Consider the following 14,867-nt stretch of genomic DNA (forward strand, 5'->3'; position numbering starts at 1 on the left):
AGGCCTTTGCTGCAGAACTGGGATTATTTATACAAAGACCCGGCCCCAGAGCAGTGATTTTAATCTGGGGCTCCCCCATCACAAATGAGTGTCCGCTCTACTGGGCTGTTCGCCTCACTTCTGTGAATGGTGCCTAAAACCAAAATGTTTTGTGTTTTAATTGACATGATTTTTTTTTTCTTACTTTTTGATTTGCTGAAAATTCCATCCTGGTTCCTTTCAGTCCCAGAATGATATTTTTTTTTCCAGAACTGCCAGTGAATCGAAAAAATCTGTTATTCCCACAGCTCTGCTTTAAAGGACTGTTTTCCAGTGTAAACGTTGAATTGTGTCAGTGTGAATGCTGGCAGCCTAGAACAACTGGCGGCAGTTCCACTGTAACGATATTAAGGATTTTTTACATTATTTTTATGTGTTTGCTGCCCTATTTACCCTAGCCATGTTCCTCCTCATGGAGATAGAGCTGTCAGTGCTGCACTTTACTCAGCCAGGAAGGTGCAGCAGGCAATGCCTGTGCCATAGACTGCTCCAGATGCAGCAGATTACTCGTGACCACTACCCGTGACCAATACTGCCCCAATGTTTTTCACAAGAAATTTTGTCAAAAAAAAACATTTTCTGTTTTTGATTGAAATTTTGGAACCCTGAGACTAGCATTAAGGTCGGTTGGCATTCCCCAGCACCCTGTAATGGTGCTGGATTCTCCATCCCTCATGTGGGGTCATAGACATTAAGTCACTGGGATTGAAAGATAGGCTAAACATAGAATCATAGAAGATTGGGGTTGGAAGAGACCTCAGGAGGTCACCTAGTCCAACATATCTCCTTCTACTTGAAATATGTCATCATCACTCTAGTTCAAAGCTAATAAGGAAGCTGAAGCTTTTAAAATGGCTGCCACTTGTGTTTCTCTAAGACACCGCTTGCTTGGATGCCTCTGAGTGATTGGTTGTGTTTCAGTAGACATGGGTGCGAGGCAGCTGTGCATCTGTGTCAGTGTGTTCTAACAAAGGCCTTGAGGATCTATGTACACTAGGGCTGGGCATGCTCAAGTATTTCCCTGTGTGAATGCTGCCTGGGAGATGAGGGATGGGAGAAGGGAGCCTGGCTTATTCTGTGGTGCTGAACTGCATTGACCCTGTGGATGAAATACAGGAGTAAAACAAGGCCATTTAAGAGGATTTAATTTCTGTTTTGTTTCCCCCCCCACCCCTTCTTCTATTCTGTGTTAGTTTTTAGTGTGGAAGGGGCCCCAGAAAACCGGGCAGGTAAGCAGAGCTCCTTTGTGTGCTTTATTTCACAGACCTTTACAAGCCTTCAGGCACAATAAGTCCAGTTCTGCACTCACAGACGCCAGTGGCTTCAGTGGGCGCCAGCTCGGTCTCTCAGTGCATAGCAATGTTACGTACGGCCAGTAGCATGATGCCCAGCCCTATTAGATACCAGGCTTTTGTTGCATATGCATTTGATCTAGACTTGTGAAAATCAGAGAAACAAACGATAAGTGTGTGGGTCATTTTGAAATTGCTTGTGGCATAAATGAAATTACTTCATAAAATGGGTTGGGTTCTGATTGGCTACAAGCTGTGCCATTAGATGGCAAAGCTTAACCTCATTGGTCAGTGAACATAAGAACGGCCATACTGGGTTAGACCAAAGGTCCACCTAGCCCAGCGTTTGCTGAATGTAGACTGCATTACTGTGCCCAGTTTCAAACAGGGTAAAACATTTAGTTTCGGGGGAGGGGTGTGGTGGAAGACAAAATATAAATCAAGCTTTGAAATTTGTGCAATCTTTCTCTGATTTTTGATTTATCTTCAAATCATATTGTGCTAGAAGGGGTTAATATCTGGGTGGGCATGAGAGATGGTAAGTGAGAGGGACTGAAAGAGGGAAATTTGAACATTGTGCTTTGGAATCCTGTGTCCGATAGAAACGTAACTACACGTGCCAGTGCATTCAGTGCTTGTGACTGTACAGAAAGCCTTGGGGTGTTGTCAGCTCTCTGCTGGTTTTGTTCTTTTGCAGACCCTTATGACCAGACAGTCATAGCAGCAGATGAAGTGAAAGAAGAGGAGCCAGAACCATTTCAGAAGATTGGTCCAAGTATGATTTATAATACAGTTTTGAAAGTCATAACACATAGCATGAGGGTTCAAACCTGGCTCTTGCTAAGGTTCCTCCTGGATAACAGTGGGAGATCAATACACTTACGTGAAGATGCTGAAACTTGAAAGCTGTTGCGGGATGCATCTCATTTCTAATAAACAGGAAACCCAGCAGCCACGTAAACTGAGAACTGTATTTTAAACATCTACAGAAGTTCCCTTCTTTACACGTTTGTTAAGTATCCAGGAAATTGTTTGTTCTTAATGCAAATCCCCTTCTTGTATGCGTTTTAATAAAGTACAGTGTGGCGTTCTGTGGCGAGGGGGTTGGCATGGATGAGTGCACTCACTTTTCACCTTGGCAGCGTGTGCTCAAATCCAGGATTAGGTCACAGCTGAAAGGAAGTTTGGTAGAGTTTATCCCAGTTGCAGGTACCTTAGAGGTTGAGGTACCTTGGCAGAGCTGACTGGAGGACAGGTGCAGTTTGCACACTGCCTGCTTGTCAGATAGGCAAACCAATGCAGATAAAACAAAGAAATGACCAGATTTTGACCAAACTTCATGCTGAACCTTTTACATTTGAAAATGTTGGGTTAACGTGTTTGTTATTTTCCTGTGTTTGCGGTTCTGCCCTGGTCTGATCTCTCTGGCTTTGGCTGAAAGGGATGGTGCTAAAATACCAAGACATTTCTGTGCTATTTGCAGCACCAACAGACACAGGAAGTACCACGGGTCTTGCAAGAAAGCCCTTTCTCCTGAGATTTCCAGCCCGGTTTTACAATCCCAGTAAGTTCTGGAAATATGAATCAAAACTTGCACTTCTGGGAGCTTATTTGAACATTCAGTGGTTTATCCATCACTGGCTGTATATAGCCATTGCCGCTGCATAGGGAGAGACAGCATGGATCACTGGTTCCTGCCTGCGACAGGGAGTCAGGAGCCTGGGATTCGTTATATGATTTTTGGCAGCTCACTTAACCTGTGAGTACCTTCTGTGCTCTTCAGATCTATTGGGATGGTTGTACTGAGTCCACCCTGTAGCATCTGGGGTTTAATTTTCCCATCTGTAGGAGAAAAAGGTTGCAGGTTGTGGGTGCAGATCACAGTGCTTCACCTCCCTTTGTGAAAGTGGTTCTCAATGCATGCTTGAAACACCCCTTGTCAGAATAAAGGACTATGAATCATGCTATTTCTTTTTATCAAGCTCCAAGTTCACACATAAAAAGTAAGAAAGAAAGTAATTATGCAAGGTGATGCTGGGTTCCTTTCTTACGGAGTCTTTGTTTCATCTTCACAGAAACTGGCAATTATACATGTGAATTCTGTGGCAAGCAGTACAAATATTACACTCCCTACCAGGAACATGTGGCGCTGCATGCACCTATTAGTGAGTATCCTGCTGGAGATCTGTTTCATTACAGAGTATGATTTACAATGGTTGGTAATTGACTTTGGGGGCATAGTGGAAAGAATCCGGTCTGATGTATTCTTCCATTGCACCCAGTGTGCATACGGCTCTTAGGTAGCTGAAGGTGTGCTGACCAGAACGTTGTAAAGCAGAGATGAAACCATTTCTTAAAGAGATGCTGTTAGTTAGGAAGATCCATAATTTGACTGACCTTTTTACCATCTGTCTGCAGAATCAGTGCCATTTTTGGTGTCCGTTTTTTTAAATAACAAGCTCCGGTTCTCTGTCTTTCTATACACAAGCACACTCCTGTACAAATTACTGCCTGCTCTCCCAAGCAACCATACGGTAACAAACCAACGTCCACAGCCAAGCTCTCCTAAGCTGCACTAAATAACAAATGAGCGTGCATGCCATAGGGAGACAGTTTTTCTTACATGCTCCCAAGAAATTGGTACAGACAGTGAGTTCAAAATGGTTTGCGAAATTATGAAAATTACTTGGTCAGTTTGATGCTAAATCACAGGGCCGATAAAATGTTTGTGCCAGGGAGCTGCTGCAGCGCCGCAGACACTGAAAGCTGGACTCTAAAGGGCAGAGCTATCAGATAAAGGAGAGGTCATGGACAGCAGTTAGATGTAGCTCATATGTAAACTTCTAGTGAAATAGTCCCGGGAAATTCTAATTACATTCGTTCTGGCAGAGTTTGGGGGCTGGTTCGGACACTTCCACCTTCATCCATGTGTTCTTTTCCCAGTTTTTGCCCTGCACTGTATTTTTATTTTAATGGCTAGAAGCTAATATGGGTGCTGTTTTGCTCTCATCTCTGTCCATAATGACTATCAGTGGAGGATGGGTATGCATGGCTCTGGAATTAGCTTTTGATTAACTGTTCACCTGTAGCCAGCAGGGGGAGCTAACACCTTGTTTCTTCAATAGCTCACCAAAATTGCGGTTGTTGTAATTAGGTTTTGAATGATTAATTATTATTATTTTGTTAATGGAGTGGATGTAATTTTTATCCACAATAAACTGGAGACACTGTCCACCGGGCTTCTGTACTTTAAGGAAGGTCAAAAGTAGTTGGCTCTTAACAGCTTGCCAGTTTCATTACAAATTTTCTGGAGTATTGAGATAATTTCGAGGACAATGGTGCAAGATATGGAAGCACAGGCCATCTCTGTCACCCACTTTCACAGAATTAATGTTCTGAGGCCCCATCTACACTAGGAAACTAGCCCACTGTTCACAGATGTCCTCAGTAATTGGTCTCTCCTGACACCCCTCAGCTGGAGTAGGACATGATCTTAACTACAGGTGTAGATGGCATCAGAGGAGCCCCTTCACTGGTGACTGTCAGCACTAGATCAGTTTTACAGCATAGATGGATCCTTGGTTAACCAAGGCTTTGGGATCCCCACTCAGATGCTCTACACAGCAACCAAGGAAACCCAGAACTTCTTTAAATACGGAACATTGTGCTGTGGATATAGCATGGAATCTCTGTTCACCTAGAATAGACTCTCACCTTCCCAGTGTTACGAATTATGCCTGTAGGCCACTCATGCTAACTGCCCTTAACACCAGGATGTGCCAGTATAAAGGTGATCTCTCCATTCCTCCTGGTAATAACATAAAACAGCTGCTGGTTATAGCCCTGATAGCCCACAGGGTAGAGAAAGACAAGCTTATACTTCTCATGGAAGTATCCATATGAAAAGGCCCCTGGGTTCTGATTCCAGCTGCTGGATGACCCACCAGAAATCTTTCCCTTCCTGTTTATGCAGAACATTTTGGTTTTTCAGTCCAGCATCTGATAGAAATTCGCAAGACAAGTAAGAAGGCTGCATTTGGGTCAATGGAATCATAGATTCTGGGTCTCTCGTGGCTTTGAAAAAACCTCATGTTTTAGGACAATCTGTGGGGGAGAATTGGTGGGGAGAGAGAAGGTGGAATTTAATCCATTTCACTGAGAGCCAGGAGAGCTGCTGAGTTAAAACCTGGGCTGCAGGGAGGCTGAGGGATTAGGTGCTCTCATAATTAGGGATATAGTTGTATCATGGGAGAGGCCATGGATTTCATAGTGGTCTCTGATTTTTGGAGGAAGAGGCACAGAGTTTCCAGAGTTGGTGTGAGAAGCATCCTTGCAGCGCGGCTACTGCTGCTGCCTTGGCCAAAGGGAAGGCAGGGAAGCAGTGCAGGCAGAGAGGTAACTGCCCCTGCTCCTTGCCTCGTGTTGGGTGGGAGAATGGCTGTGTAAATGGTTTCAAACTATTTCGTGTAAATGGTTTTAATTAGTTTTAAAACACACTTTAGAATAATGTCACCTGCAACTTTAAGAGTTTTTTGAAACGATGCATTCTCGATTTTCCCCAGCCTGTTTTACCTGCCCAAAGACTTTTCAGATAATTTACTGTGACAACCACTGGCCCTAGTGATTATTCAGGGAGATGGGTTGGTTACTAAAACAGGCCAGCTGTTGGTGTGCTCCCTTGCCTTGCACGGCTACAAAGTCCCGTGAGGTGACCTTGAACACTTCAGTTTTGGTGCAGTGAGAGACACTTATCAATCCACTGGCAACCTGGGGAGTTAAAGGCGAGTTTGTCTTTATCCTGGCCTGTGGCATTGGGGTCTGCAAATAGTGAGTCATCCCACCAACCCTGCAAGACTAGCCAGAGTGGGGCCAGGCCAGGAAAGCTCCAGCCATAGCGCTCAGATTTTCTGTGTCTCTTTGCTTAGTTCAGCTTCTCTGCTGAAGTTTCTCTCTTTTTCTTCTCTGATGCTATTTGAAAACGAGACCAAAAGGAGGATGAGATGAGGGCTCCCATCCTGAGGGGTCTGCAGCAGCTTTCAGTGTGATTGTGGGTCCGTACAACCCGTGAGTTGTCACCGATTTCTGTGCAGATTGGAGACGCGTTCCCGAGCAGGAGGGAGCAGTTGCAGTGAGTGGGGATGATCGCCAGGAGTTCTTAATGCCAAGTGCCTCAGTAAGATACACGGCTTGGGGAGGAGGGCATGATTTCATCCTCTTAGAGTTGGAGGGAGGTCACTTTTTAAAAATACTTGTTCCTGTATCACCGAAAGGTCCAGCTACGCTATATAAAAACCTGTGTTGGGGGGACCCATGTACAATACAGTTCAGACCAGAGAACATGGCTCTCTCCTGGGTTGTAAGTGGGTTTTAAACACTTCCCCAGCCATTGCTGCACGTCTGTTCATGGCTGGGGAAGATTTAGGGGCATGTTGAAAACATGCATAAGGTCCCACCTACGGCACAAGATGGACCTGTGTGTTATCCATGGTAGGGGATGGCTGTGTTGTAATTGGATCCCCTAACACTATGGTTTACAGTGTCGATAGAACCAGCACAGCTGAGATTCTGACCGAACAAAAAAGCCTCCAGTTTCTTGGCTTGTTATATGCAGGCTGTGGAATCTCACGAGGGAGGAACCAGAGCACTACAGATGTGGTAGCAAACTTCATAGTTACTGGTGCAGAGTGGTAGGGTCTGATAAAACCTGCATGAGCATCGGCATCCATCACTCCCATGATGAAAACCAGACGTGAAAGGATCATGGAAACCAGTGACTGTTTCTTTAAGGCCATGGCCATTGTGCCCTTCAAAAGGGAGGCATTAACAGTCCTTGTCAATAGTGGGCCTAGTTCCTGCCCACAGGCTTATACCAGCTAAGGGGACAAAGTTCTCATGAGGTTGGATACTCCTCTGTTTGTGCTTCTTCCATCTCAGTGAGCAGTACTGGGTGAGATCCCATCACCTGGTCTTTCACTGCCCTGGCATCAGATAGCATGTTCCAGAGGAGAATAGGGGCTTTTTCCTTGTAGATAAAAAAAAATCTGAGCTCATAGCTATCAAGTTTTCTAAGTGGACGGTCACTTTCCCAGCAGCAGTGACATCAGGTTGGTGTATCAAGTTCCAGGCCCTTGGATGCAATCGCCTTCTACCACATTCTTCAAAGTTAAGGTAGTTTTGAAGAGGCATCCCAGATTCCTTCCGGAGGGTGATGGTGAGGTTCCATCTCAATCAGTCAATCACCTCTCCAGCCTTTCTTCAGAAACTTGATGTGGAAATGTGTGTAGTCTTTTATCTGGAGTGGACTAAAGTAGTTAGAAAGCCAGCTCCCACCGCCTCCCACTCCTCCCCCCCCCACACACATCTTTTTATTTCATTTGACACTAAGTAGGTTCAGCAGACTGTTAAAATGGCTGCCTGGCTGCGTCTTTTTCTGCCGCCATCTGGCAGGCGTAGAACTTGAAGTTCGTGTCAAGGTCCCTCTGTACAAGGTAACGCTGCTATAGTGGAACATAGAAATTGCCAGACTGGATCCAGCATATAGTCTGTCTAGCCCAGTCTCCTGGCTGTGACTGTGGCCAGCACCAGATGCATAAGAGGAAGGTGCAAGAAATCCCACAGTGGGCAGTTATGGGATAACCTGACCCTGGTCTCCAATATTTAGAGATTAGCTTAGGCCTCCCAGCACTCTTTTTCTTAGCATTGACTATTATAACTCAATTGTCTTGTTATCCATATAAATGTCCAATCTGTCTTTGAATCTTGGCCTCCATGACATCTTGTGGCAATGAGTTCTGTGGATTCCAGTTCTGTGTCTGTTCCAGAGATGTGCAGAGGATCCACATGATCCTATCTGCATATATTCGTCGGGCATTATTGCTTAGATTTGGACGTTAGAGAGAATTTGCAATTTGGTGTCTCTAGGACTAAAATGATCCTTTTGTCACAAATTTGAAGCATCCTTCAGGCCACTGGAAATAATGCTCTGTGACCCTGAGAGGCTGTTGCCTGTCCCCTAGGATTCTGGCTGCCCATCCATTTTCAGATGCGGTAGCTTCTGCTGCCCTAGCCCTCACTGGCTGAATCTGCAGCACCACCTCTGAGCAGCTTGCGAGGAAGGGGAGTAAAGTAAGCCCCACTCTTACATTGATACTCTGAGGCCAAAAAGTAGGTGTGTGTGTCCTCAAGAGATACGTGATGAGACGCAGTATCCATTTACATTGGCCGGTGTCAATACAGGGAAGGAAAATCTGCTTTGGAGTTGTCAGATTGCCCAGGCGTCACCATTCAGGTTTCACAAAGAGGGCAGTCCCTGGACTGCAGGGGGGCCTGGGGTGGCCCTGCGTGTTCCTGACACTGAACGTTCAGCAGGTTTTATTGCTTTCACTTGGTAGAAATTGGGAACAAAGCAACCATTGACAAGAACTGCCCCTGGGGATGCTCATAGACCCTAAGCCCAGAAGGGACCATCATGATGATCTAGTCTGACCTCCTGCATATCGCAGGCCGCAGAACCTCGCCCACCCCTGCTTGGTGAGACATAGGCAGGAAATCATCCTTACTGCCACTTCCGCAGCAGCTGCAGCAGGATTATCCATGGGGGTTGAGATGAAGCCTGGAAAGCAAAATCGAGTCCCCACCTACTCAGCTGGCCATAGCCCAGGCAGAGCAGAACTGTCTGTGCCTAAGCTGCCGTAGAGCCACCAGCGAACTCCTCTGCAGAAGCCCATTCACCTTTAAGAGAAATGCTACCCTGGATTTGTGCAAACCAAGACTATGGGTTTGAGGTATTCCTGCACAGGGTGCTTTGTGTGAGATGCGCCTTGTTTATAACGTGCAGATGCTGGCAAAGAGTAAATTAGTGAAGTGGGAGGGCAGCTCCGTATGGGGTCTGTAGCATCCACCAGCTCAGGTCTGTGCAAATGAGCCTATAGCCCAGGTCTGGATGGAGTCACTGGTTTGCGGGGAGTTTCTCCTCACTCTGCTTTTGTAATGTTAGCTTGCAGATGAGGAGTCCCTTATCTTGGAGAATTGTTTCCGCGTTAAGCTGTTGAGATGTAGAAAGCAGCTTGTAATAGGGTGATTTGTCCAGTCTGCAGAACAAGCGCTAGGCTGGCCCTGATTATGTGATGAGCTCCTCTGAGGGGAATCAGGCAGGTCCCTCTAAAGAGCAGAAGGCAGCTGCAATAAGAGGGGGAAGCTATGCTCTGGCAGTCCTGCAGGGCCATGTCACCACAGAGCTTGGATGGTAAAGCCAGTGAGCACCTGACTACATTTGAGACTGGACATCAGAGCCCCAGCGAGGGAGAGCTGGAGGGGCTGGCTGAGGAATCAGAATGGGACGGAAGAAGAGTCCTGGGGGTGGGAGAAATTGCCCGAGCTAAGTATGGACTTTTCTTTTGTGTTGTTGGAACGAACTTTGGTTTGGGACTCTAGGCTGCTGTAACTGGCTCTGGTATTCAGTTAGCCCAAGGCAGGGGTATTGCTAACCAAAGAAACCCTTTGGGAGTTCTTAAAGGGCCCTGGGGTGAGGAAAGCAGGGAGCCTGCAGAGACACCCCGGCCGGGAGGCTGTGCCCCCTAAGCAGTAATCCTGTTACACAGTTGTTGGCGTCAGCCCTACAGTCTTGAGGCAATGCACTGGGTCCCTCATACTCTTGACGAATAGAAAGTAATAACGAGCTCTGGTTGAAGGGCGGGGAGAGAACCTTCTTATTTAATGACCCTCTCTGGCTGATGCTTGGCGCAGTGATGTTTGGCTACAGCAGCCATGTCCAAACCTCACCTGAAAAGAGTTGCTGAGAAATTGGGGCGATTATCAGGTTGCCCCATTCGTCAGTATTTTTTTAAAAAATATCTTTTGGGTCTGGACAGGGACTTCTGTGCCAAAGGACTTTCCCACGGCTTTTGGCATTAAGAATTACTGGCGATCCTCCCCACTCACTGCAGATACCAAAGAGGTTCCCTGTACGTCAGGTAACACTCTGAGAACGTAGCCCCAGTAATGCACAGACCTCGGCTACATCTCAACAGCTCTTTTGACATGAGATGGCATCCAAAGGACCCCTCCTGACTCGTAGAATGGAAAACCCGACTCATGAATCACCTCCCTCCCCACTCCCATATCTTTAAAAAATAAACACGTCAGCTGAATTGGAGGGGAAAATGAGGAGGCACCGATCTCCAAAATCTTGGAGGCATTTAAGGCTCAGGGAGCAAGAATGTAAATTCCTCCAGATTTCATGATCAAAAAAGCAAATTAGAAGTCAGCTTTGCTCAGAAACTGTTTTAACTCAGAGGTGAAGCGTAAATGTGGAGCTACACCCCATCCCTGTTCACAGCGTGTCCCTGTTCAAACAAATAGAACCTCTGGATGTCCTGGGTGTGTCTGGCAGTGTGGGAGGAGAAGTAGTGGGATTCCTGGCAGTTTTGGATTGGTCGAGCAGCAGCTAAAGGTATACAGTAAAATCAATAAGCTTGAAGAATCTGTCCCTTTGGGTGAGTGGGGAAATCCATTTATGTTGTATGGGATTCAGTGGATCCACAATTGCTGCAGGTCCCCTTATAAGGGACTCCCAAGCATGACTATTGGAAAGCTATCCTCCCAGATGGCACAGATTCTGGGAGCTGACTGACTATCCTGGCACTAGTTCTGAGTCTTCATATCCAGAGTTCTCTCGATCTCCACTCTTCGTGGCAGTGAAGACACAGGCGAGCCAATCCGGCAAAAAAACACCGGCTTCCATAATCCGATGTTCCACCCTCCTGCACCGCTCCCCGTCCGGTATCCCACCGGCATCCCAATCCCAGATGTTCCGCGCTCCAAATTCTGGATCCCCAGGAAGCAAGGCCACGACAGGTACCAATTGCCTTTACACCATCGACTTTCTTAACTGCTTAGCGCCCACTCCTGCCCTGGGTTGCCTTTTGCCCTTCACTGGACTCAAAATCCTCTGCCATCAAGGCTGTCCAAGAGAAGCAATTGCAGGAAGGAGCTAAGGTGATGGCAAATGAGCATTAAAATCAGCATTAAAATCACCTAGCTCCTCCCATCCCCAATTGTGACAGATTTATCATTTAAATTAACCCTCATTAAAAAGCATCAAACTAGACCCTGGTTCAAATCCTGGTGTCACAAACTGAGGAGAGCTTCCTGAGTGAGGTTTGCTTAGTGGGTTGTCAGGTTTTTTTAGCCTCAAGATGTTGCTTTCGGGGCTTGCCGCTTAGCTGAATGGGAAGCCGTACACACAATCTAACGGTGCTTCGTTCACCAAGGGAACCAAGGAGTGATAGGATGGGCTCCAGCAGCGAGGTTAGCAGTGCAATTACATTGCAGGCACGTAAGAAGAATCAAGTTTGAATATCTGTCTCCTTCTTTCCTGCCCCCTTGTTCTAAATAAGATGAGAAATAAGAAACATCATGATTAGAATTTAAAAAAGAAAGATCTGAGATGTAGGGTTCACATTTCCATGTGATAGTGAAGCATTCTCTTAAATCTCTGGGACTGGCAGATGTCTGGATAACTGGCCTTCTACATTGTAGTACTGAAGTGTGGCTAGTTAACCAGTCTCTTGTATCTGGGTCAGGCAGGTGTCTGTTTAAATCATCCCTGAAATGTCTGGCATGGGCACATTCCTAGGATGGGCTGTGTTGAGAGAGACCTCCGCTTTCCAGCGTTTTAAACAAGAACAATGTTTAGGTTATTTTTGTTAGTGACACACACATCTGCTCCTACCTCAAAATCGCAAGGGGTGACCTGTCTTCTGACAGCAACAGTTGCTTATGGGTCCTGACATTCCTTATTGTTGCTGCAGGCCGTATACCTTTCATTGATTTTGTTACTGAGGTCTGTCCGTTGCATATAGTTTAGGAGTCCGGGTGGAGGAGACTTTTTTTCCTTTATCTAAACTTGTGACAACTTTGTCCAGTTTTCATGTTTATTACAAAAGCAAAAGGAACCTAATTAGGGGCCTTAATCGTCAGAGGCCAGACTCATCAGGGCAAAAACTGGGAGATTTTTTTGGAAAGAGATTTTTCCCTTTTCTATTCAAAAAATGTGGCAATGAATTAAGTAAACAGGACAAGTCCTTTTCTCCCTTTTTTGGGTGGAGATATGACATGAAGCCTGAGCCTTGCAAATTGAACCTGGAGAAAATAATTTAAAACCCAGGGTTTACCTCGTCCATTTGGTTGCTTCAGTGGAATGGTGCATGGTGATTCCCAGCCAGTGTCTTGTCCTAAGAGAATTTTAGTGGCTTCTGGGACTCCTAGCACAAGTACATTGGCCGAAAACTCTGTCCAGGTAGACCCTCTCCTGAAGCAACACCTTTCTAATACCCCAGTTGGTCAAAGACCTTCCCAAATGGGTCAGGGTGGGACCCAGAGGATAGTGGAAACCCTCTATGATCCTTGCAGAGCCTCCAGAAAGGTGCCGTTTTCCACAGACTGACCCATGGGACCTGTGTAGTTTCCTGAGGTTGTCTCCGGGTTCAAGATTTGGTTGACTTTTTGCTTTGGATACAAAGGTTTGCTAAAGTGGGAAAACCCCAAAGAGTCCAAGGAGAAATATTGGACCAGCTTGTTTCTCTCGTTGTCAGTCTGAAAAAACAAAAAAGCGAGAGAGAGAGAAACCCAAACCACGGGAACTATATTTTTTTCATACATCTCCAGAGGCCTCCAGCTCATTTTCATTTGTGACATAAGCCAGGATTTGAACCTGGGTCTCTATAGGTAAAGGTTACCCCATTGTATCATACAGTCTGCTCGTCCCGCTGTGCCACCTGATAAAGCCCTGGCATTCCTAACACTTCTTCATTGATCGTTGGAGTTTAACAACTAGTCCTAGTAATTACTTAACTACTGAATTAGTTAGAAAACAACATTGTCCTATTCTCCTTTATTTAAAAAAATCGGGAGCAGAGCAGATTGAGAGCATCAGGGGCTTAACACCAGTTCAACATTGTAACAGCATAGCCAGTGGGAACTGAGTGGCCCATATTCATGGACCAGCAGCCACATGCGATCCAGGTGTGGCTGGAATCAAAGAGAAGGGCCTTTGCCACAGCCACAGTTCAGCAAAAGAAAGTGATGAAGCTTCTGCTAACCAGCGTCTATTTATGAAAATCTCAGGGGTTAATTCTGATGCCTCAACTTTCCAAGTATCTAATATCAATATTAAAGGGAATTTTCTGACCCTGTCACCCCTGAATTTCAGGTTTCTTTCCTCACTTCACCCTGCAACTTCTCTGCCCACAAAATCCATTCCACCCCCTGAAGAAAATACAGCAGAGCCTCATTAGTTCACACTGAAAATAGACCTGTTGAGAGCTGCGAATTCTGTGCATTAGGACGTAAACTAAAGAAAAAGCAAGAATAATGCATCCAGGCAGTGATGGTGCTCATTGATTTGGCAAGTGTAATTTAATTTTAAATATTTATGATTGATCCTTCATATCTAGGGCAGTGTATTTACTGCTACACTATTGTAAAAGCAAAGACGTATGCATGAGATGAGACCTCACTGGTAAAGCTGTGCTCAGAGACTGCAGGTTATGGGACGTGTGAATTAGCAAGGTTCTGCTGTACATTAAGGCTCCAGGACACTGCAGGTAGTGCAGGGTTCATGGCCGTTGCTGCAGGATATTGCCACATGCTTTTAGAGCTAGTTCTTGTACTGAACTCCTTTGGGGATTGCCACTAGAGCTTTTCCTTACATGTCCAGAGTAGATGAATGGCTGGGAATGCCACTGCCAGCTGGCAGGGCATTGCAGGGAATCAGAGCCTGGGTCCTTGGGGGGTGGTATCATTGTGCAATGAATGTGCTCACTTTATGGGTACAGCGGGAAGGAACACCTTGCATTGGTTCTAGTTACCCCCTAAGGTGGTCTCATGAATCATTATTGGTGGGCTTCTAAATAATCCTTCAGTCCTCCACTGGGGAGATGGCTGTGCAGATTGTTGGGAGACTCTTAAGAAGGGAATGCCAGTTATTCATTACAATGCAAAAAGAGACCAGGCATAGTGGCTTAATGGTGGATTCTCTATACTGCCATGGTGAGGGCCTCGGTTCATCCCCAGGCCTGGTCACCTGTACCAGAGGCTGAGAGCTGCTCATTCCCTTGGGAGGGGAAGGATAAAAGGGGATGCCTCACATCTCTCTACTACAGTCCCTTTGGGCCAGTCAGGAATGGTGTTCCCGGGCTCCGCAGGAGTTCCAGCCAGGCCGCCTCTGCCAGAAGGCAATGTGCAAAATATCTGCCTGTTACCCCTTCAGTGACTCTGGCCCTTTGCCTCAGAGCTGGGGGATTAGACCTTTCTGCTCTGTTCAGGGTCTGAGATTACATGGCCCAGGAGCATGACATCTGCCTCCCCACCGAGCAATCCTGGGTCCAGTACTGACCACTCACCATCACCCTTTGTTCTCCACCCAGCAGAAAGCGCGTTCAGTAGGAGAGTGGAAGGCAAAGCGCAAAACAACTTTGAAGAAACAAACAGCAGCTCCCAAAACTCTAGTGGTAAGTGTGCTCACTCCCTCCTGCT

At 46.2% G+C, this 14,867-nt stretch overlaps 1 protein-coding gene across 15 annotated transcripts in view; it reads left to right on the plus strand.

Moving 5' to 3' along the window:
• Positions 1-14,867, plus strand: part of ZNF618 (zinc finger protein 618) — a 276,489-nt gene that overhangs the window by 238,975 nt on the left and 22,647 nt on the right. For 3 of the 15 annotated variants that reach the window (XM_044992642.1, XM_044992647.1, XM_044992644.1), the window contains 6 exons: positions 1,233-1,268; positions 2,029-2,106; positions 2,815-2,895; positions 3,407-3,496; positions 10,998-11,186; positions 14,759-14,842. In XM_044992642.1, coding sequence (XP_044848577.1) covers positions 1,233-1,268; positions 2,029-2,106; positions 2,815-2,895; positions 3,407-3,496; positions 10,998-11,186; positions 14,759-14,842 — 558 coding nt within the window. The remainder of the gene's footprint in view (positions 1-1,232; positions 1,269-2,028; positions 2,107-2,814; positions 2,896-3,406; positions 3,497-10,997; positions 11,187-14,758; positions 14,843-14,867) is intronic. The other 12 variants (XM_044992652.1, XM_044992657.1, XM_044992646.1 and 9 more) reach the window with 10 other exon arrangements.

Source organism: Mauremys mutica, chromosome 18 (assembly GCF_020497125.1).
Source record: "Mauremys mutica isolate MM-2020 ecotype Southern chromosome 18, ASM2049712v1, whole genome shotgun sequence".
Lineage (NCBI taxonomy): Eukaryota > Metazoa > Chordata > Testudines > Geoemydidae > Mauremys > Mauremys mutica.